This window comes from Lathyrus oleraceus, chromosome 5 (genome assembly GCF_024323335.1).
Source record: "Lathyrus oleraceus cultivar Zhongwan6 chromosome 5, CAAS_Psat_ZW6_1.0, whole genome shotgun sequence".
Lineage (NCBI taxonomy): Eukaryota > Viridiplantae > Streptophyta > Magnoliopsida > Fabales > Fabaceae > Lathyrus > Lathyrus oleraceus.
This window is the reverse complement of record NC_066583.1, coordinates 225,562,994-225,587,251: the sequence shown is the minus strand read 5'-3', so window position 1 is coordinate 225,587,251 and position 24,258 is coordinate 225,562,994. Positions and strand designations below refer to the sequence as shown.

Genomic DNA, 24,258 nt, shown 5'->3' with positions numbered 1-24,258 from the left:
TGATTATAGTGGATTAAGTCCTTGTGTATAAGACAAATCACCTTGGCGGTGGACTGGATTAACTTTGAGTTTCAAGCGAACCAGAATAAATATATTTGTATTTTTATCTCTTCATTATCTAACTTGTTAGTGATGTTTTTATTTGGAAAAAGCTTTTGCTTGTAAAACCCAATTCACCCCCCCCTTCTTGTGTTTTCACACCTTCATTACTCTGTTGCATGTTTGTGGTTATTACATTGATGCACTACTACAAATAGACCTTTCGTAACACCCATTTTACAATGGTCTTCCTGTTAACCGTGATAATAAATTTGTTTGCCGCTTTTTTTTTGTATTTATTAAAAGGAATTTCACAACGGTCATAGGTACCAACCGTGATGAAAAGTGGCGTCTGATCATGCGTTCGAATCTTAGCACCTAAAATTTGTTTTTCAATTATTTTTATGCTTTTTCACCACGGTTGGAACTTCCAACCGTGGTGAAAAGTGGCGCCTGGTCATGAGTTTGAATCCTAGCACCTGAAGTTTTAGTTTTATTTATTTATTAAAAGACATACAACAACGATTGTTTAAAGTAACCGTTATGATATGTTGAGACATACAATAACAGTTGTTTAAAGTACCAGTTGTGATAGGTTAGATTCAACAATTTTATTTTAATTTATTTTTAAGCTACTTTTCACCACGGTTGGAACTTCCAATCGTGGTGAAAAGTCACTCAGGGTCATGGGGAAATATAACATATTTATTGAGTTTCTTCACCATTCTTAAACAAATATTTGTCGTCTATTTAGTAAGTATCAACACTCAAGACACTACCATTAGTGATCCCCGTGAAACCTAAAACTTAGATGAAGTTCTAACTTAGATGAACTTCATCTTCTACGTCCAAACATCTTCTTCCATTTATGAAACTCTATTTCTTCACTAAACCAGCTTGAAAGCATGATTTCTTCAATAAACAAAACTCAAAACATCATTTCTTTCATTAATAAATTTCATAACTCCATCACCTCTTCTCCAAATTAAATGAGACAAGGAAAACATGGATTCAAGTTAGCAATGTTAGTTGTTGTTGTTCTTGTTCTTGTTCTTGTTGTGATTCTTGTTGTTGTTTTTGTTTTTGCTATTGTTGTTTTTGTTTTTGTTGTTGTTGTTCTTGTTGTTATTCCTGTTGTTCTTGTTGTTGCTCTTATTGTTGTTCTTATATTCTTCTTCTTGTTTATCGTTGTTGTTTTTGTTGTAATTCTTGTTTTTGCTCTTTTATTCTTGTTGTTCTTGTTGTTGTTCCACTACTGCATTTTCTATATTTTATTAAAAGACATACAACGACAGTTGTTTAAAATAACTGTTATCATAGAATGAGACATACAACAACGATTGCTTAAAGTAACCATTGTGGTAGGTAGCATGCTACTTGACTTATAATCATGGTCGCACGACCGTAGTGGAAAGCATAATACATACAATCATATCTTACCTCATAACGGTTGGTCCATTATGGTGATATCCCTTTTCCAACCATTATGATAGATTTTTCCATAGTAGTGATGAAGGGTGCACGTGTAATACCTGTGTTTTGAGAAATAATATATAAAGAGTCAGGGTTTTAGGGTGTTACAACAAGCTATGTACAATGAAATTTATGAAGGGTTAGATGACTTGTTCACGTGAGGTGAAAGGATTTGTCTATAAGCATGATGCTTTATGGTAAGAATACCTAATGTGTGATCTTCTGAGTTAAGATCTATCCCTTCATCTTGTTTGACGAGAAGTATTTATAGAGGCCTTAGAATCAAGGTTTTCTTGGGAAGGGTCACCGCCCACTCAGTCATTGGTGGACCGTTGAATCCCTATTTTTAAGGGAGCATGAATTAGTTACTGACCCTTACTTCTCTCTGTCCCAGAAACGTCTCATCTCACATTTCTCATGACTGGGTGATAGGAGAGCATAAGGACGAGACAATACCTCCATGAGGGAGACATATGGCCGGTGCCCTCCCTAAAGGTTGCATAACTCTCGCCCTCACCATATCTTTTAAAAATATAACACAATATATATATATATATATATATATATATATATATATATATATATATATATATATATATATATATATAATATATATATATATATATATATATATATATATATATATATATAAACTTAATAATTTCAAATTTTTAAAAAATTATTTGGAAACTATATTATATGTTTTGTTGGAGACATAACCTTCATCATTGAATATAAGCACCTCTAACTAAGTATGTGAAGTAAAAACATATAATTGATCATGTAAATATATAGATTCTCGAAGATATATACCAACATTTATAAGACATTGCCTCGACACTTATCTATACTCATTGCAAATGAGACAACAATACGAAATTGTTTACATTGAAATATGATATAAAATTTTAGGCTCAAGTGGATCCAAAAACAATTTTGGGATTTAAATCTTTTATCCGATACTAATTTTTGATATGACATTTTTCTAAAACACATAATTTTTTATTTGTGTAATTATAATCTAACTATCATTACATAAACCTCTTTGCTGATCAATATTTCTCAAAAATATTCCCTCTAGGAATTTATCTTATATACTATGTTTTAATTAATGTACTCTCTTAGTCCTAAAATCAGTTTCAGACTTGACACTTTTACAAAATTGAATCCTCTCCAATCTTTTCTCTTATGCCTTCTCTCATGTTTAATTCTAAACCATTTAATTTATCCAATGGTTAAAATACAAGAAAGAGAAAAAAATATTATTTAAAGAAGAGAGAGAAATATATGAATTTTAATTTTAATTTTAATTTTTTAATCTACTAAATAATTTAACTTAAGAGAACAAAAGATCCTAAAAAAAACACATCACCTTATATAATATATTGCTTAAAGCACGTTGCTCTTTTTATTTTAATATTTTTTATTAAATAAATATTTTATAGATACTAATTAAATTATTTAAATTATCCGTACCAAATAAATATTTTATATATTTTTATTTGATGATAATTAAATGATTTAAACTATCTGTATCAAATAATTATTTTATATATTTTTATTTTATGATAATTAAATTATTTAAATATTCTTTACCAAATAAATATTTATATATTTTTATTTGATAAATTATTTTTTAGAAATTGGATCCCTTGCAATTTTTTCTCTCATTTCATGTGGAATTGTAAATTATTGGATTAGTCCAGCAGTTGACAACAAAGAAAAAACATCATTTAAAGAAGAGATAGAAATATATTTAATTTTATATGGGAAAATAAATTAAATGTATTAATTAGATTGTACAATTATCTAATTATCCTTATTAGCTATTGGTGTATTCGAATTAAAATTAATGTAAAGTTATAAAACAATAAATTAAAAGTATTAATTAAATTATATAATTAGAAGATAAAAATTAAATTTGCATTGGTAAGCTAAATGATTAATATTTTAGAACAAATAATTTTTTAAATACGACACTTATTTTAGAATGGATGAAGTAATTTATATTACTTTAACATAATTAATATTGTATTATGTTAAAAAAATTGGCACTTTCCTTAAATAAAACATCTAGGGCCTGTTTGTTTTAGCTTTAAAAAAATGGATTTTTTCTTTGTATTTTTGAAAAATGGATTTTACAATTTTTTTTTCAAAATATTACAAATTTTTCTAAATTTATTTTTTATAAATTAAAAGATTGAATTGTTCACTGTATAACATAAATATACATTATTGAAGATCAAAACATAGTCAAAATCACAATTTAAAAAAAAATGTATCTCAAAAATGATTTTTAGAAAAAGCTATTTGAAGTAGCTTCAAAATTAAGTAATTTTTTGAAATTTTGATATCCAAAAAAGTTTTGATAAAATACCTAAAATAACATTTTAAAAATAACTATTCAAACAAAATTTTCATTTGAAGCTTTTATGAAAAGTTTCTTTGTAAACTTTTTTTACACTAAAATATATAACACTATAAAAATCATTTTTAAAAAAAGCCAAAACAAACCGGCCCTAATCACTTTCTCAAATATCCTTCCCACATTTTTGGTTTAACGACAAAAGAGATAAAAATAATTAATGTAGAGGAGAGATAATCTACTCGGATAAATTGTTGGTTTAACGACAAAAGAGATAAAAATAATTAATGTAGAGGAGAGATAATCTACTCGGATAAATTGTTACATATTCTAAAATATATGTATATTTACATAAACGAGAGATTGCTTCTAGTACTTATATGGGAAAAAGATTATGGTCACATGAATTTTTTATATTAATTATTGGTCTAATATCAACGGGAACTTGTTGCCGCATTCCTCTATGGTTTTTGTATCATCTCTTAAAAAAAATTGTTCATCAAAATATGATTGTTTTAGAAACTGAGAAATTGTTAAACTAAAGATAATTTAAATAATGCTTAAATTGTCGGTTGGTCCCTGTAAGTTGTCGTGTTTTTTTAACTTGGTCCCTGGATCTTTTTTGTTTGAACTGCATCCTGATATGTTTCAATCTTGTTGTTTTAAGTCCCTGACATCAAGCTGGTGTTAAAAAAATACTTATGTGTCTAACGGAGCTAAGCTGGATTTATGTTTTTAATTTTATGTTAATTATCAATAAAATCACGTGGAATATGTATTGGATAGTATATAGAAGGAGGGAGCATAACATAAATTACAAATATTGTATCTTCTTCTTCCCCTCTAGTAGTCCGTTCTGTGTTGTTGTTTTCTTTTTCATCTTCACATTATCCCATGGCTAGATCCTCCGTTGGTAACATAATCACGTCTCAAATCCCGGTATTTGGTTGCAATAAATCTATGAAGATGTTCGTTTCAAATTCAACTCAAAAACCTAAAAGGAGATATTGGAAATGTCAAAATTTAGGAGTTATGTCTAGTTGCAAGTTGTTCATATGGAATGATGAACTTGAACGTAACATATCTATTGTATCCATACGTTTAAGTGGTTGCAATTGCTCAAAGGTTATGAATGATCCAGGTTGTATTATTAAGGACCTTGAGGCTAGGAGAAAATAAAAGATGAAGATGAAGTTGAAAAACGAAAGGAAAAAATCCAATTTGTATAAGATGATGTTGATTTTGTCTAGGTGTTTGTTCATTGTCTACAATAAATGGTTGTGATTATAGTGAACTGTGTCTGTAACCCTTTATTAATGAATGAAATTTTGAATATATGACAATTTTCATCACTATATGTTTATGAGTTTTTTTATTTTAGTCCCTTTAGGTTTATGTGTTTTTGATAGTTGTCCCTATATGTTATGTGGTTTTGATAGTCGTCCCTAGCTATTTGATATATTTCATCCATGTTTATGAATGACTTATAATGCATTTGAATATTGTCAATAGAAAAAAAAATTGCACAAACTGATAATGCATTACATATATTCTTAAAGGTCTTGGCCAAATTAAATAAAGCCACAATCTAAGAAACACATAAAGCCATAATGGCATAAAGGTCTTGAAATATAGGCATTAAAATACATGATAAAATAGAAACACGTCTTGGCCATAAAGGTATTAAAATATATCATAAAACATAAATATGTCTTGGCCATAAACGTCTCAAAATACATGATAAATACATGCATCACAATACATCATAAAGGTTTCGATAAAAATACCATAAAATAGAAAATATGTATTGGCTATCACTTCCTTATTCTATGACTTCTCCTCGGTTTTGGGCTAAGTGCCTCAGCAACAGGTTCAATAATTGGAATAGTTGGTGCAAACAAAATATAATTAGTTTGGGATTTAGTTATAGCAGGTTCAGTTGTTTGAGCATTGAGAACAAGTGTGCTTTGGCCAATAGGATTAGGTGCATTTTAAGTACTTCAGATGTAACATCATTGACATTTGACAGAGGTTGTGTTGCCTCAAAGGCTACTATAAGATTTGCTGCAAGCATTTCAAATTTATGATCATTATCAAAGTGAGATTCCATTTCTTGTGGATTTTCTTGAGTTGCAGGTCCAACATCAGTGCTACAAACTTTTTTGTTTTTGTTTTTCCTGCACATGACATAAACATTTTTTTCCCATTCAATACTGACCATGCAGTAATGGCTTCTTTAAATTCTTCAAGTGATCCAAATTCCAGTCCAACCTTAAACTTGTAATTCTTATTCACCTCATCCATCTTAAACCTTGGATACTTTGGTTCATTTTCATTATCAAAAGCATTAGGGTCGTTGCTACCAAACTCATCACTACAATAGTTAGTTTCTATCTCATGATCTACACCACTAGATGAGTCTATGTTATCAACATCAAATGCTAGTTTTCTTGGAGTATGCTTAGACTTCCTAGCCATATTTTTGACCTCCCTCTTTTTCCATCAATCTTGCCTTGCTTATCAAAACCATCATCCAACCTAAAAATCTTTTAATCCTTACTATCATCAAATGATAAACTATAACCTTCAAAGTCACTACCATCACTATTCCAAGTTCATCTTTAGTTTTGATAATATTGTAAGATGAATATTTTATTGCTTAGCATTTTTTTTGTGTAAAAAAATTAAGTAGATTAATGGAAATTTATCATCGAAAAAAGTAAGAAAGTTCTACAACACAATCCTTTAGCCTTCAGATGAACTTGGAATATATAACCTGACACAATAATCATGAATCATCTACAAAGATATGAAACTTGCCCATCAGTTGTGACTTCTTATAATGAATGCAAGGACGAATATTGGCATTATTTAAGAACTACTAAATTAATGAAAATATAAGAAAGATTCTAGTTACTCGTATTTGAATTTCACTAGTTTTGATATATGAGAAAGATTCGATCCACTTGAATTTGAATTTCACTAATTCAACTAACCTTCATTAATTTTAATTTGGGCTTTTTGACTAACAACTTAAAGTAATTTAGGTGCAAACACAATAATAATAATAATAATAATAATAATAATAATAATAATAATAATAATAATAATAATAATAATAATAATGGTTAAGATTGATTTTCATTTATTTTTTAGAAAAAAATCTTTCCAAATTTAGAATTAAGTATTTAAATTTTTTGTTAAATATAAAACTAAGGAGTGAATGACAATTTCAAAAGTAACAAATGTTTTAGAGTAATTATATATTACAATAGACGTAAATAAAATATAAATATAAATAAATTGATATTGAAAATATAGATTGTAAAGAACTCAAATTTAGCAATGTTTTAAGGGATTTTATTTGGGTTTATAATTTTAATTATTTGAATTTTATGGATTTTGTTTTATGCATTTAATATACATTCAAGAATGTTTTCATAAAAATAGCTCACAGACTAGAAACTAAGAATTTAAATTTAGCTTCATATGTTGAAAAGTATTAAAAAATTTGAAGAAGAATTTTAGCATCCATTGTATTTTAAATTTTAATCAAACATAGAGGATATCTAGTTGATAAAAAAAGTGTATTTAACCTAGTCCAAATAGAAGTTAATAATGAAGAAATATTTAATCAATTAGTAAGGTAAGTCTTCAGCCAACAATACATTTTATATTTCTACTTATAATATTTGATTAACTTTTTTATATTTACCGTTAGTATATACAAATAATATTTAAAAAAAAGATACCTATGATTTTGTCACCTTAATCTTAATTGAATGTAAATATAGAACAATTACATTAGTAACATATAAATTTAATTCCTATTATTATATTGACCTAATTATAAATAAAAAATGATTAATATAAAGTAAATAAATAAACCACAGATCATATTCATTACCCTGGCACACGTTTTCCAACAAATCAAGAAAATTATTCGATCAATAAATCAGGAGAATTAAAAGTTTGTTACCACTAATCCTTTTGAATATAAACAACCAAATCTTTGGCCCCAAGTTACTCGTACTTCTCTTGATATCTTCACTATTATATATATGCCAATTAACATCACTCTTACTATCATACACATCTTATATTCGTTTGTTTGTCCTCTGTGCTCTTTTTCCATTCTTTCTAATCTTCATCAATTTTTCATCCTTCAATTTTTGTATTCTTATTTAAAATGGAAGGGTCTCAAGAAGACATTGCTTATGAGATATTTTCTTGGTTGCCTGCAAAAACCATTTTTAAATTTAAGTTAACTTGTAGTTCATTCTCCAAATTTCAAGAAGAATCTCATTTCAAAACAAAACAGTTTCGTAATATGTTAGTGAAGAGTGATACATGTTTCTTCCTCCAACATGATCAAATAAGTCAAAGGTATCAAAAAAGGATCGAGTTGCACCATTTACCTAAAGAGCAACAATTTTCTTGTGTTCCTAACAATATTCTGACATTTCTATCTAATTCAGCTATTGTTGTAGCTTCTAGTAATGGTTTGCTTCTTTGTTATACTATTAATGATGATCCTGTTGAATTGTTTATTTGCAATCCAGTTACAAAGTCTTTCTTTTTTATTCCTAGTCCGGAGCCACTTAGAAAAAATCACAGGTTTTCTAACATAAATCTCATGTTAAATTGCTCTGATGACTCTTCAGATGATTACTTGATATTTCTTTTTGAAAACACACTGGATTGGTCGCCAAATAGTTATGTATGTAATATTTATCATGGAAAAGAAGGTGTGTGGAGAACCATGGAAAACAACTTTTTATGTGGTGGTAGAAATATGAAATTTGAGATGTCGGTGTTTCACAATGGAGCACTTCATTTCATTTCAGATTGCTCTAATTACTTTACAAGATTGAGTCCTTTTTATAAGCCATACATAATGGCTTATGATTTTGTGAAAGGAACTTCAACTATTATTAAGTTGCCAAGGGAAGCTATAAAAGGTTTTCACGCGGAGTGTAACATGGGCATATTTAATTGGGGCAAAGTGACAAGTTCCAACCGTTCTATTTGCTTAGTGAAATCAAGAAGGTCTGTTTTCACTATTTGGTTTTTAAAAGATTACAAGTCATGTTTATGGCAAAAGATTTTGAAGGTGAGAGTGAATGCATTGGGGTTAAAAGAGAAAGATGCTCATGTTACCGGATTTACTATCATGAATGGCAAGGATTTGGTTTTTTCTACGGAACAAAAAATTTACAGTTGTGGTTTAGATGGAGAAACATTTATGATGGCGGAAGAAATAGGCTCACACAGTTGTGGATCTAATCCTTACTTTATGTCCTACTCAAACACTCTTCGTCCATGTGGGACTAATGTTCAAACAATGCCTTGCTAGGAGATGTAAGCTGCCAAGTTTAATAGATTGTTAGAGTTTTGAGAAATTGTAATATTTATATTTGATATTATTCAAGGCTTCTATTTATATATATTAAATCCAATGCTTCAAATTATTTTGTGACACTTAACCCTAACTTTTTCAAAAATAATCCACATCATCTTATTAGCTTATGTGTACACCTTCTACTAAACCACCAATCAAAACACTACTATTTGCCAACACCACTATTTGCCAACACCCAATTTTTGACTCTTTCTCTTCCAAAACCCCCTTTCACCTTTTCTTATTCTCCAATACCACGTTACAAATAACCTTCTCCAATTACAGTTTAATTTTCTACTTCCTAGCATTAGTGGTTCAATTTTTTCCTTCCTACCATTTTTGACAAATAGATTTTGGATTATTGTTCTTGCAGAAATTGATTTTGGATTTCCTTAATTATTGTTCGAGTTTCCCCTTCCTATAGTTTCCTTGTGTACAAGGAAATTCTTTAAGACCTCACTCACACGACCAACTCAAATTTAAAATGACAGGTATATAAATCCAATTATTTTTTATCTAAGTTTAAGCATTCATTTTACTAATTTATTTTACAATGTCAACTGAAATTTGTTATATTTGTATATTTGCTGATTGTATTTCTATGGTGTAAATTACTATCTCATGCCCCGACCAAACCAATGATGGAGATTGAATATCACCATGACCTATGATTACAACGCTGTACTTTTTCTACTGAAGTGAAACTATGGGGAAATTTGTATTGGTTCACATTGACTTAATTTGTATTATCAATATTATAGGAATATATAATCTTATTATTTATTTATTGGTCAATATTTTTTTATGAATAGTAAATATACTATTTTATTTTAATCAATTTTAAAAAAATATAAAACATATAATATTTTTATCCCAAATATTAATAACATCACAAGGACCATGATAAAAAATTACCAAAATACAGTGTTTACTTATACATTAATATTATTATAAATATTCATATAACTTTTTTAAATATAACATAGAAAACAATCAATATGAAAATAAATCAAAATGAAAATAAATAGAAGATATCATTTTTGTATATTATTTTATTCTTGATAATAATTATTTATATTTATAATTTTTAATAATAAGATTAATTTTATTTGAATTCTAAATAATAAATATAGATTATAAAGGCATATTAGATTATATTCAATAGAAAAGTAAACATTTTATATTATTATTATTATTATTATTATTATGAGAACTAAAGTTTACACCTTTAAAAATTAGAGGCATAGGAAATACGTACAATCTATTATACATATTAATCATTATCTCTAATATTAATAAAATTACATGGGATAAAAAAAGTTACTAACATTAATATTCAATAAAAACAAATATTACTCTAGAAATTATTCATAATTAATCTTTATTAAAATTGATCTATCAATATTTAATTTGAATCAACAAAATATAAATTTTATTCTTTAATAAAAAATCTTAATTTTATTCTATATAAAAATAAAGTTTATTTACCACTAATACCAGAAGAAGGACAATTATACCTAAGACAAAACAGTCATGAATCAACGTAAAAAGTTATTCAAAATATTAATGTCATAAAACTTAATGTCGCTATTAAAAAAAACTGAATGTTAGATAATTTAACCTAAATTATATTTAGAGTTGTTCCCAATTAAATGCAATAATAAATATAATAAATAATATTTAAATTTTTTATTATTAACATTATTAGTGAAAATTTAAAAACTAATTGAATTTTATTTCATTATACTTTTGACTATCCATTTGTAATTAATTTTAATTTTTATTATTAAACAATAAAATTACATTAAATTTACAACTATTTATTTCATAATGATAATAAAAAATTATCAATTTCATTTGAGAACTAAATTGAAGAGGAATGAATGTAATTGAGTTACCCATTTTGGTGAATATAATAATAAAATTTTATAATGGTTTAAAGTTCTTTATAACTCATAATTCATACCGTTTAAAATGTCTTGATATGAATATTTACTTATCTATTAAATAGTTGAATAATTAAATTTTATCATTCTTAATAATTAATTGGATTCTAATTGTATAATTTAGAAATGATATTCATTTATTATTATGACAATCATAATTAAATTTATGACAATTAACCATTCATTAGATTCTTACTGCATTATAATTTATAATTAATAATCAATATACATGGTTTACTTATATATATTATTATTATTATTATTATTATAAATATTCATATCAATTTAAAAAATATATATATAACATAGAAAACTATCAATATAAAAAAGATCATTTTATACATCATTTTATTCATCTTTATAATTAATTATATTTATTTTATTTATAATCAAAATAATATTCTTTATATTTTTATTAAATTATAAATAATAAATATAGGTATTCAATTATTAATTATATTATATTCAATCATGTGTACATATTTTAAAAAAACTGAATGTTAGATAATTTAACCTAAATTATATTTAGAGTTGTTCCCAATTAAATGCAATAATGAATATAATAAATAATATTTAAATTTTTTATTATTAACATTATTAGTGAAAATTTAAAAACTAATTGAATTTTATTTCATTATACTTTTGACTATCCATTTGTAATTAATTTTAATTTTTATTATTAAACAATAAAATTACATTAAATTTACAACTATTTATTTCATAATAATAATAAAAAATTATCAATTTCATTTGAGAACTAAATTGAAGAGGAATAAATGTAATTGAGTTATCCATTTTGGTGAATATATTAATAAAATTTTATAATGGTTTAAAGTTCTTTATAACTCATAATTCATACAGTTTAAAATGTCTTGATATGAATATTTACTTATCTATTAAATAGTTGAATAATTAAATTTTATCATTCTTAATAATTAATTGGATTCTAATGGTATAATTTAGAAATGATATTCATTTATTATTATGACAATCATAATTAAATTTATGACAATTAACCTATCATTAGATTCTTACTGCATTATAATTTATAATTAATAATCAATATACATGGTTTACTTATTTATTATTATTATTATTATAAATATTCATATCAATTTAAAATATATATATATAACATAGAAAACTATCAATATAAAAAAGATCATTTTATACATCATTTTATTCATCTTTATAATTAATTTTATTTATTTTATTTATAATCAAAATAATATTCTTCATATTTTTATTAAATTATAAATAATAAATATAGGTATTCAATTATTAATTATATTATATTCAATCATGTGTACATACTTTTTATTATTAGAAACAATAACCTTCAGATATTATTCTCTGACGACGAATCCATTCTCATATACAAATTAAAAACTCAAAAATCCATTAAAATAAAACAAAGGAACAACGGCTCATCTAAGAAAAAAAAATCAAAAAACCATAAAAATTGATTCTAATTTTGAAGTCATCTTTCATGTTTTAACATTTATTTGAATGTCTCACCTTGCATTTTCATATTTATAAGTTTGTTACCACTAACCCTTTTGAATATAAACAACCAAATCTTTGGCCCCAAGTTACTCGTACTTCTCTTGATATCTTCACTATTATATATATGCCAATTAACATCACTCTTACTATCATACACATCTTATATTCGTTTGTTTGTCCTCTGTGCTCTTTTTCCATTCTTTCTAATCTTCATCAATTTTTCATCCTTCAATTTTTGTATTCTTATTTAAAATGGAAGTGTCTCAAGAAGACGTTGCTTATGAGATATTTTCTTGGTTACCTGCAAAAACCATATTTAAATTTAAGTTAACTTGTAGTTCATTCTCCAAATTTCAAGAAGAATCTCATTTCAAAACAAAACAGTTTTGTAATATGTTAGTGAAGAGTGATACATGTTTCTTCCTCCAACATGACCAAATAAGTCAAAGGTATCAAAAAAGGATCGAGTTGCACCATTTACCTAAAGAGCAACAATCTTCTTGTGTTCCTAACAATATCCTGACACTTCTATCTAATTCAGCTACTGTTGTAGCTTCTAGTAATGGTTTGCTTCTTTGTTATACTATTAATGATGATCCTGTTGAATTGTTTATTTGCAATCCAGTTACAAAGTCTTTCTTTTTTATTCCTAGTCCGGAGCCACTTAGAAAAAATCACAGGTTTTCTAACATAAATCTCATGTTAAATTGCTCTGATGACTCTTCAGATGACTATTTGATATTTCATTTTGAAAACGCACCGGATTGGTCACCAACTAGTTATGTATGCAATATTTATCATGGAAGAGAAGGTGTGTGGAGAACCATGGAAAACAACTTTTTTTATGTGGTGGTAGAAATATGAAATTTGAAATGTCGGTGTTTCACAATGGAGCACTTCATTTCATTTCAGATTGCTCTAATTACTTTACGAGATTGAGTACTTTTTATAAGCCATACATAATGGCTTTTGATTTTGTGAAAGGAACTTCAACTATTATTAAGTTGCCAAGGGAAGCTATAAAAGTTTTTTCACGCAGAGTGTAACATGGACATATTTAATTGGGGCAAAGTGATAAGTTCCAAGCGTTTTATTTGCTTAGTGAAATCAAAAAGGTATGTTTTCACTATTTGGTTTTTAAAAGATTACAAATCATGTTTATGGCAAAAGATTTTGAAGGTGAGAGTGAATACATTGAGGTTAGAAGAGAAAGATGCTAATGTTACCGGATTTACTGTCATGAATGGCGATGTTTTAGTTTTTTCTACTGAACAAAAGATTTATAGTTGTGGTTTGGATGGAGAAACATTTATGATGACAGAAGAAATAGGCTCACACCGTTGTGGATACTCAAACACTCTTCGTTCGTGTGGAACTGATGTTCGAATAATGCCTTGCTAGGAGATGTAAGCTGCCAAGTTTAATAGATTATTAGAATTTTGAGAAATTGTAATATTTATATTTCATTTAGTATAATTCAAGGCTTTAGTTATTAATTTTGAATAAATTATATATAGCTACTGTGTTTGAATTTATTATAGTTATTAATTTTAGAAGCATCACTAATAGAGAATCTATGAGTGAACCTAGTAACAAATATTTATGTTTCGTCCTATCTCCGGCTAATAATCCAAGACATCAAAGTCTCAGCAGATTCCCTATAAAAAATTCCCATCAAGCTAGGGCAGTAAATGTGTTTTTCATATATCTAGAATGCCGCTTCAAAGTTCTAGTTTGCTAGTGATAGTGGACTTTGCATCATCACATATCGTGTTGCAAGATGGACATAGCACAAATATTCTCAGGAATCATACAACTTCAGAGCACTCATAAAGGACAGTTAATGATAACACATAACAAGACAAGAATGGAAGTTGTAAACTGTGGTTCAATGACTTTTAATTTTCCTTGGAAAGATTAATGTGAATCACACATGCATTAAGTGAGGTTCTTTAGTGATTAATGATGCATAAAAGCAATGTCTTCGTTCACAGTGAAACCTTTGAATAATTGCAACAAAACTGTTCTTTTGGTGAGGCAAGTTAATACCTCCATAACAAGAACAAAGAGGAAAGGAGACAATAGATCCTCTTGGCGAAGGTCCTTTCTCGTAGAAAAATCCTTAGTCGCGCTACCGTTGACTAAAACTAACACTATTGAAAACATATCCTTTATCCGATTCTTCCATTTCTCCCCCCAAACATCAACCTATCCAATAGATATCTTGGATAACTCCAACTAACACATTCATAAGCTATTTCAAAATCTATTTTCATAATAATCCTACTTTGCTCTTATAGAAAAATCTAAAATATCATAAATCTCCAAAACCCCATCAAAAATACTTCTTCCCGACACTAAAACAGACTGATGGGCGGAAATAATCTTACCAATCAACCTCTTCAATCTACTAGCCAAGACTTTTGCTAAGATCATCTAAAAGCATGTTACAAGGTAAATCATTTTGTACTTAGCTTGAGGTTTATTTTATTTAGGAATCAAGGTAAAAAAAATGTTGTTATTGTAACACCCTAAATCCCGAAATGTGAAATAACATGAATATAAAACAACTACACGTATAGGGCGTCACTCAAACACAACATAAACTTGATTTGTAACACAGGTTATATAAAACATGAAATAATGTAAACACCTAACATCACTTACTCGCCTTTACATAGGCTCATCACAGCGAAATTATTATGGACAACACAAGTCCATCTCGCTCCTAAATCCCCACCATAAGACCAAATCACACCAATTCGCCAATATCATCATAAATAACGCTTCACCGATTCTCATCTGAAACCAGCTCGCTCCTGAATCCTCACCATCAAAGCAAAGCACACCAAAATGGACCGAATTTTGTACACCATGATTAATGAATCACCATAACATGCAATATCACCAAATTATCACCATACAATCACCAAATTATGCACAACGTCATAATAATTGATTTATTCGACAATCAATCATACACAACACGAATTATCTCCAAAACAGTGGTCAAACAGTAGCCTAATCATAACACAACATTAAAAATTGGGTCACCCGTCACCCAGGTGACGCTCGTCACCGCACACGTCACCTTACATGTCATCACTATGACGACCATCCGATACAGTTATGCCTAGGGACCATGTGGTCTACCCGTTAAGCAGTTGACGCTCGTCAGTGCCTCCAAAGCCATGACGGTCAGGGCGTCATTAAGGTGATTCTCGTCACCCTGAAGTAGAAACATTATTTACGTTTTTATCATCGTAGTTCAATTCATAACTCCAAGTTTCACTTCCCAAACCCTAAATTGAATAGCAAGAATCGGAAAAATCATTATCTAACAACAATACATCATTTATCTATCAACTAATAGGCAATTCACTCATTTAATAATGGATTTGACATACTTTATTCGTGAAATCATAATACACATATGAACACAATTTCATACCGATTTCATCAACAAGAACACATAATTCTCATGGTAAAATAGTGCACGAAAATCACATAACCCAACATATAATCATAGTATTATAGAATCCAATTCATGTTCATCATTCATTCATCTAAATGGAAAAATTCATGAAAAATCTAATGGGATTAAGGATTTCCCTCTACCCTATCACGCAATCTACACTAATACATCATTTATCTATCAACTAACAAGCAATTCACTCATTTAATAATGGATTTGACATACTTTATTAATGAAATCACAATACACATATGAACACACTTTCATACCGATTTCATTAACAAGAACACATAATTCTCATGGTAAAATAGTGCACGAAAATCACATAACCCAACATATAATCATACTATTACATAATCTAATTCATGTTCATCATTCATTCATCAAAATATAAAAATTTATGAAAAACCTAATGGAATTAAGGATTTCCCTCTATCCAATCATGCAATCTACACAAATCAACACAATATTAAGAGTAATTTTCCTCCTCCCCTAACCTTAGATTGCTTGAAAAATTCAGATTTTGCTTAAGATTCTTCTCTCCTCTTCAACCCTTCTCTTACCTCTTCCCACCAAACTTACTCTTCTTTTTCCCAAAACTCTACTAACTTCTATATATTATAATCTAATTATTTAATTTCTTAAAATTGCATTAAAGCCCGACCTTTATTACAATTTTCACCACTCTCCCTACATTCTCTAATTTTCTATTATTCCACCAAAAATTCATCATTTTCTATTTTATTTTAATTAATAAATCAAAATAATTACAAATCTAATTATTTAACATTTTAGTTTTTCTAGTCCTCCTAACACCCCACCAATACTCTCACTACACCCGCACCAAAACCCTACATACACATACAATCACTATTCATATTTAATTAAAAACACACAAAACACTAATTGATTAAAGAAAATACGAAATAATATGATTAAAATTTTTAATCAAAATTTAAGGTGTTACAGTTTTGACCTTAATTCACCTGGGATTTAAATGGAAGTCTTTAACAAAGCAAACAACATCCTTCTTAACCATGTCTCAACAATTCTGAAGAAAACTGAAATTGAACCCATCCGACCATGGGCTCTTGTCACCATTACAACACCAAATAGCTACCTTAATTTCCACCTCTGTGAAGGTTTCTTCTAAAGCCAAACTATCTTCTACAAATAAACACTTGAACTCATGGAAATTATTTTCAAAATATCATCTAACTTCAAATTTAATATCTTTCACTTTTTCCTTTCTGCCATTTTCCGTGCTCACAAAAGAAACAAAGTTCTTCCCATATCTCTCTTTCATCACATTGTGGAAGAATCTAGAATTACAATCCGCTTCTTTTAGCCAATTCACCCACGATTTTTGTCTTAACAAACTCTCTTTGAGGGAGAGATTCCTCCACAACCCCTTTGAAATCATCCTCACTAAGAAGCTTATCAAAATCATTTAGCTCTGCTACATTACCACCCACTTTCCATCCACCCAAACACTTTTTGTTTCCACCATTTTACTCCTCGGCCACATTATTATTATTATTATTATTATTATTATTATTATTATTATTATTATTATTATTATTATTAATAATGGTTAAACTATAAAACTAATGAATGAATGAAAATTTTAAAAGTAATAAAACTTTAAGCGTAATTGTATATTATATAGATAAAAAAACATAATTCAAATTTAATAAGATTTTAAGGGATTTTTATTTTGCTTTTGATTAATGTATTTAACCTATACACATGAGTGTTTGGATAAAACTAGTTCACATTTTTCTAACTTAACTAGAAATTATGAATTTGAATCTAGCTTTATAAATTCAAAAGGTTTTAAAAAATTTGAAGGATACATTTACTATCAAATATGTTTTAATCTTGATAATATATAGTTGGTAAAAAATATATATTTAATCTTATTCCAAATAGAAGTTGATATAAAAACAATAAATTTATTAGTAAGGTAAGTTTTCAGCCACTAATAAATTTTATATTTTACTTATAATATTTTAATAATTATTTTCTATTTAAAGTTTGTTTATTTTATTTCATTTATAATCATTTCAATAAATATTATTTTTTAACGATAAAATATATAATTCAAATCTAATTTATAAAAGAAAACATATACATGTCATTTTGTCCCCTTATTTTTAATTGAATGAAATATAGAAAAAAATACATTATTGACGTACAAACTTTAATTTCTATTATTATATAGCATATGAAGAAATATGATTAACAGTAATAAAAAAATAGAATTTATAAAAAAAAAAAGTTAAAAGCAGACTTCTTCTTAGTCAAGAAATTTTTCAAGAAGAATTAATCAGTAACAAGAATAAGGAGAATTAAAAACTATTTATTCTGATTTACTTACTTTCCAAGTCTGTGACCATTAATACTTTTGATATAATCAACCAATTCAATAAAGTAAATGAATCTTTGGCCCCAAGACACCTCTCTTGATATCTTGATATATGGAAAGTAGTTATTTTAAGAACAACTTTGTTATTTTCAAATTCAAAACAAAGTTACTTACTTATCATATGACTCAAATTTAAAATAGAGAAATTTTTGTTTTTCCACTAGAACTATTATAAATTCTATCTACCATAATTCTTACCATCACTCCTTTGTTGTGCTATCTTCCCTTTCCTTTAGCTATTCATTGTAATTTTTTATCTTTTAATTTTTTTCATTACTAATTTCCGAAAATGGCTAATTAAGCAAGTTATTTCCGAAAATGAAAAAAATGGCTAATTAAGCAAGTTATTTTATGTTGTCGAGGCAAATTTATTAAATTGTAAAATGGTGCTAAAAAGTTCATAAAATATATTTCAATATCAAATTTCCGAAAATTCTAATTAAGAAGATGGTTCTATCTTTAATTTTCTTGGATGGTTTGGTGCCTGATAATTGCGTAGCGCCAGATGCTTCAAAATCAACTTCTTCACCCTTGTCAGCAATTACAACATCCTTAGCCGGAGTCATTAGAATGATTGATTCTGGATCATTTTCACCAGATGCAGATAATGTTTGCTTGCAATATAAAAAATTAATTGTCAGATATAAAATGAATTATAATAATACAATATTTATCATAGAAAATTATTATGTTAACAAATGAAGATACTTACTGCGGAAGTTTCCAAATTTTCTTTGTTATGGACCAACTTTGCATATTCAGTTTTAGACTGATTCTGCACATTGAAACATCGAATATTTATTATACTTGTTAAATGTTTAAATAATACATGAATTAAGTGAATATTATACGTCTTCTACTATGTAGTCATTTTCAATCTCTTTAACAAAGGCTTCATCATCACAAAGCTTCCAAACAGACGCTTGGGAAAACGTTGGCTGCACCTTAACTCTAAAAGCCATTTTCTTATTCAACAACATTTCAAGCTCATCAGGATAAACCATTGGATCATCTTCTCCATTCTAATGGAAAAATAAAATATCAACCATGAGTGATAATCTGAACTTTACAACTCGATAAACTATTAACATTTTAACTTATGTATAACAATGTACCTCCACCATAGAGTTATGCATAAATTCAGCAGTCATTCCAAGTATAGCAGCACATTCGGAATCCCAGAATACAAATCGATATTTTGATTCACCATTGCTAACATATATCTCAATCTTGTACCTATAGTATTTTAAACGAAGAAAATAATATGATTAATAACAAATCAATTACCAAATTTATTTGCAATTCATCTAGATTATATGTACCTTGGTATAGGCTGTTCGACTTTTTGCCCACATGAACATTCATAAGCTTTTTCAGGATTAGGTGCCTTCGAAGAACACCTTGTGCAGCCATAATAAAACCATCCATACTTTGAGACAGCAAATTTCAATGTGGTTGCTACAGTAACACATAAAGTTTCCTAAAAGCAAATCAAAAATGATATTAATTTCAAAAAGCAAACAATATAATTGTAATAGTAAAGATAAATTCGGCTCTATAGTATTCAACTTACATGTTTGATTTTGCAGAACTGACTTAAGGACATACATTTCGCATTATGAACAAACCTTTCTATTGACGAATACTGAGAACCACCAGACCAATTAGAAAGAGATTTTGCAGATTGAGTAGGCTTCTCCTTCTGTTCATTAGTAGGCAACCTATAGAAATAAGATTGTTTTTAAAATTAAAAATTATGTATAATAATCTGAATATAAATAAATAAATAAAATCCATACTTAGACATAAAATCTTGAATTTCAGGGATGTCTTCATTTATCAACAATTTGGAACCACTCCATGCATTTGACACTGTAAATTGTATAATTAATATAAAAAGTCTGATAGTGTAATACCTTGGTCATCTTTTACCATTGCATGAGTGAGCAGAATTACAATAGCTCCATTGTTTTTAGGATCATTGTAGTAAGCCAAAAAATTTGATCCATAGATTTCCCATCAATTGCAATTTATGCAATTACCCCTATTTTGCAATATAAATAAACAATATTATATGATGGGATTCAGTGATGCAAAATATATAAATTTATCAAACACATAAGTTATGAAAATAATGCCCATTACTTCAAATCTTTCAGCACAACAGAAACAACAACTTTCTTCCCCGGAGTGTTGGATTGGATATGGTTTATCTCACCAACAGCACCAATAATATCTACATTAAAGTAAGGTTCATTATTGAATGTGTTTGCAAATATATAAGTTATAATAGAATTTAAATTACCTTCCAGTCTATCGGTTTTGCATTTGCCTTGAAGTATCTCACTAAAATCTTTAAAGAAATATCCTTTAGGTGGAATATTTTGAAGTTCGATTGCCTTCATTGTGGTACCATCAAGAAACACAATTTTTTTTGAATGATCACATACCTTCCACTGAAAATCATTGTTATAGACACTGCCATTGTTTATAATGCAGGTCATATTCTCCTTAATGACCTCTTTCCATTTCAGTAAATGGTCATGACGAATAAGGACCTGAATCCGATCACCCTAACAAAATGAAAATAATCTTCTTTTTATATGTTATACAAAAAAGCATTTTGTTGTAATTACTAACTATCATACAAAAATCTATACTTAAAAAAAGAAAAGCAATTTACCAAGGAATGCATAACAATCATCTCCAAATGTTCAATACCCTTATTATTCACAACACTCCAAACATCCATTATTCGAACAGCAAGACGCCAAGTTTCTTTTAAGAGTTCTGAGTTGAAAAGATCTAACTCATGAGAAGCATCCACAAGACAATAGTGTCAGATAGAAAACCATTTCCTTTGTATTGTCAAGCAAACAATAAAGTCATAATCATTCAAGCAATTAATAAGAAACTCAATGGTGTCAAATAAATATAACCAATCATCCAAGCTAGCACTCCAAAGCAAGCAATCTTCAATGTCCTTTATGTGTATCAGATGAAAAATCCCTTGAAACATACTCAAAGAGAAAACATCAAATAATAACAATAAGATCAAAATAACAATTTAGACAAAGAGAAAGAGTGTATCAGATGAATCCAATGGAGTCTCTCAAGCTTGTGTAAGATGAATGGGATTGGCCATATTTTTGGTCTCAAATTAATGGCATTGGCAAAGTTTTTCTTCCATAGCTCAGGAATGTTGCCTACTCTAAGTCCATAGGTCCAAATTAAGTCACATACAAAGATCCGACAGTCCACCAATGTGTTTTTTTAGTGTTTTTGTTTTTATTAAGTGTTTTAAGGTCCTAAGACAACAAATAAAATATAATCACAAGAAAAAAATAGAATGGCTCAAGAAATAAAAAATGAAAATAACTGAAGCATGAACATAGGCCCAAGTGGGCAAAGAGAAAATGACTGAAGCGTAAACAATAGGCCCAAGTGGGAAAAGAGCAAATGACTGAAGCATAAACAATAGGCCCAAGTTGGCAAAGAGCAAATGACTGAAGCATAAACAATTTGCATGAATTTAAATGACAAGGAATGATAAAGTGAAAGAATTTAAATTGCATTAAAGTAAATGATAAGAAAATTAAGTTTTAGTTGTCAAGTTAGTGTGTTAATTTGTGCCTTGAGGCAAATTTAGCGCTATGTTAAGCAATCGTAACTAGGCTTATGTAGAAGCCATACCTATCTGAGGCTGGTCAATAATAATGTTGGTGTTAATGCATGCTAGAGACAAGGTATCCAAGATCAAGCTCCTAAAGCATACCAGACACATAAACAAGAGAGGATGCACATATCTCAATCAAACCTATGTTGATCCATCTGACACAAGGTCATTGATGAATCAACTAGCTAATGATCCATGAGAAATCATTGGCCAAGAGATGATTGGGGAAGAAATGAGATGAAAATGGAGAGATGAAATGAAGGGATCCCAAATTGGTAAAGGGATAAACCTCACTTGATCAATACCATTCATTCATCTGATGGATGAAGTTTTAAACTTCATCAACCTCCTAAATCTAATGGTATTGACCAAGTCAAGGTCCAATTCAACCAAGACCAAGGTCAAACTGAAGTAAGGTCAACATAAAGTCAATACAAAAGCTCACCAAAGCACTAAATTAATTAAACTATTTTCAAAACATTTTTAAGAATGAAGAAAAATAAGTTTTCAAAGATCAAAAACCTAAAACCCCTTCAAAACACCAAAGAAATGGTCAAGGGATTTATCATAGGTCAAGTAAGGTCAAAGGACCATTGACTAATTTTTTTTTGTATTTTTCAAAAGTCATAAGTAATTAAAAACTAATTAAAACAAGTTAAAAAACACAAAATTCACCAAAAATATCAAACTTAATCCAAAAATTAATTTGAAATCATAAATGGGAATAAGAAAATATTTGTGAATTTTTGGTGTTGGTCCCATAATTTTTGGATCAAAAATGAATTTATGGTGAATTTTAAAAAAATGGCTATTTAAAAATTAATTTAGAAAAATAAAATAAAATGGAAAATCATGAGCCATCAGATCACCTCTCATTAATTGAGGTGGCAGATCTGATGATCCAAAACGCGTGTTTAATGTGTTCCCTCAGTCAGCGCACCACACACATGGTAAAAGCAACAAAAGGCTCAAATTAAAAGAGGGAAGAGAGAACCAAGGGTGAAGGCATTGCCACTCCACCATCGGAGCCCTAGTTCCGGTGGTCTTCTTCGGTGAGGCTCACCGGACTGTCAAAAACAAACGTGCCCAGAAATTGATGGATCTAACATCATTCGAAAAGAAAAATTGCAAGGATCACGAATATGACATCTGTATGTTCCATCTCTCACTCTATAATTAGAAAAGTGAAGATCAAATCAGAGGTGTTCAACCTAAGCTGCTTCGAATCAAGCCCAAAACAGCTGAGTCATGTTGCCTACATTGGTAGGACTTCAACCATCATAAAATTTAGTTTAGATCTAGAGTATGGAGAGAGAATCAAAGAGATGAAGTTTTGTGAAATTCACCTTCTCTGAGCTGCTTCTGAGCTTTGTTCTTGATGTAATTTTTCGTGCTTTCTGTTCCTCTTGCTTGCAGAAACTCAATGAAGTGGAAAAGGGAGTGAAACTTGGGACTTTTTGTTTAGAAACTTGAGTTGAACAAAAACTCAATTTCTCAATAAATCTTCAAATAATTCTATCGTGTGAGGTTATGAAAAAGGATAGCAGAGCTTGGGCAGTCTCCTCCTTTATTTCTGAGCAAATGATGTTTGATTTATAGGTCAAGCAATTGATATGTGCACCTTTCCAATTTTGAATGAAAAATGAGAAATTCTTGGTGAATGGGTGCATGGGTGGTAGTATAGGCCCAAGTAATGATTAGAATCCACTCTAAATCGTGGAAGGAGGTTGCTAAAATCATCACACAAGGCCATGCAAAGTTGTGCATTGTTTGGAGCTCAAGACTTGCCAAAACAAGCCATGGAAAAACCTCATGCCCAAGTCCCTCATTTCTCATCCAAATTATGTGATCTTGGACTTTTTGGAAATATCTCATCATAAGGAAAAACTTTGGTGTTGTGATTTTTTCAATTTGAAGCTTGGAAAATGGAGAAAACTGACCTTGAAGGT

General features: G+C 28.5%; 1 protein-coding gene and 1 pseudogene across 1 annotated transcript; both read left to right on the top strand.

Annotated features, from left to right (window-relative positions):
- The first annotated feature begins 8,066 nt into the window (after positions 1-8,066).
- LOC127088111 (F-box protein At5g49610-like) lies at positions 8,067-9,242 on the top strand. Its single transcript, XM_051029022.1, has one exon. It carries the CDS (start codon positions 8,067-8,069, stop codon positions 9,231-9,233), a length of 1,167 nt encoding a protein of 388 aa, XP_050884979.1. The 3' UTR covers positions 9,234-9,242.
- A 3,740-nt stretch (positions 9,243-12,982) lies between these two features.
- LOC127079855 (F-box protein At5g49610-like) lies at positions 12,983-14,131 on the top strand (annotated as a pseudogene).
- Positions 14,132-24,258: the final 10,127 nt, after the last annotated feature.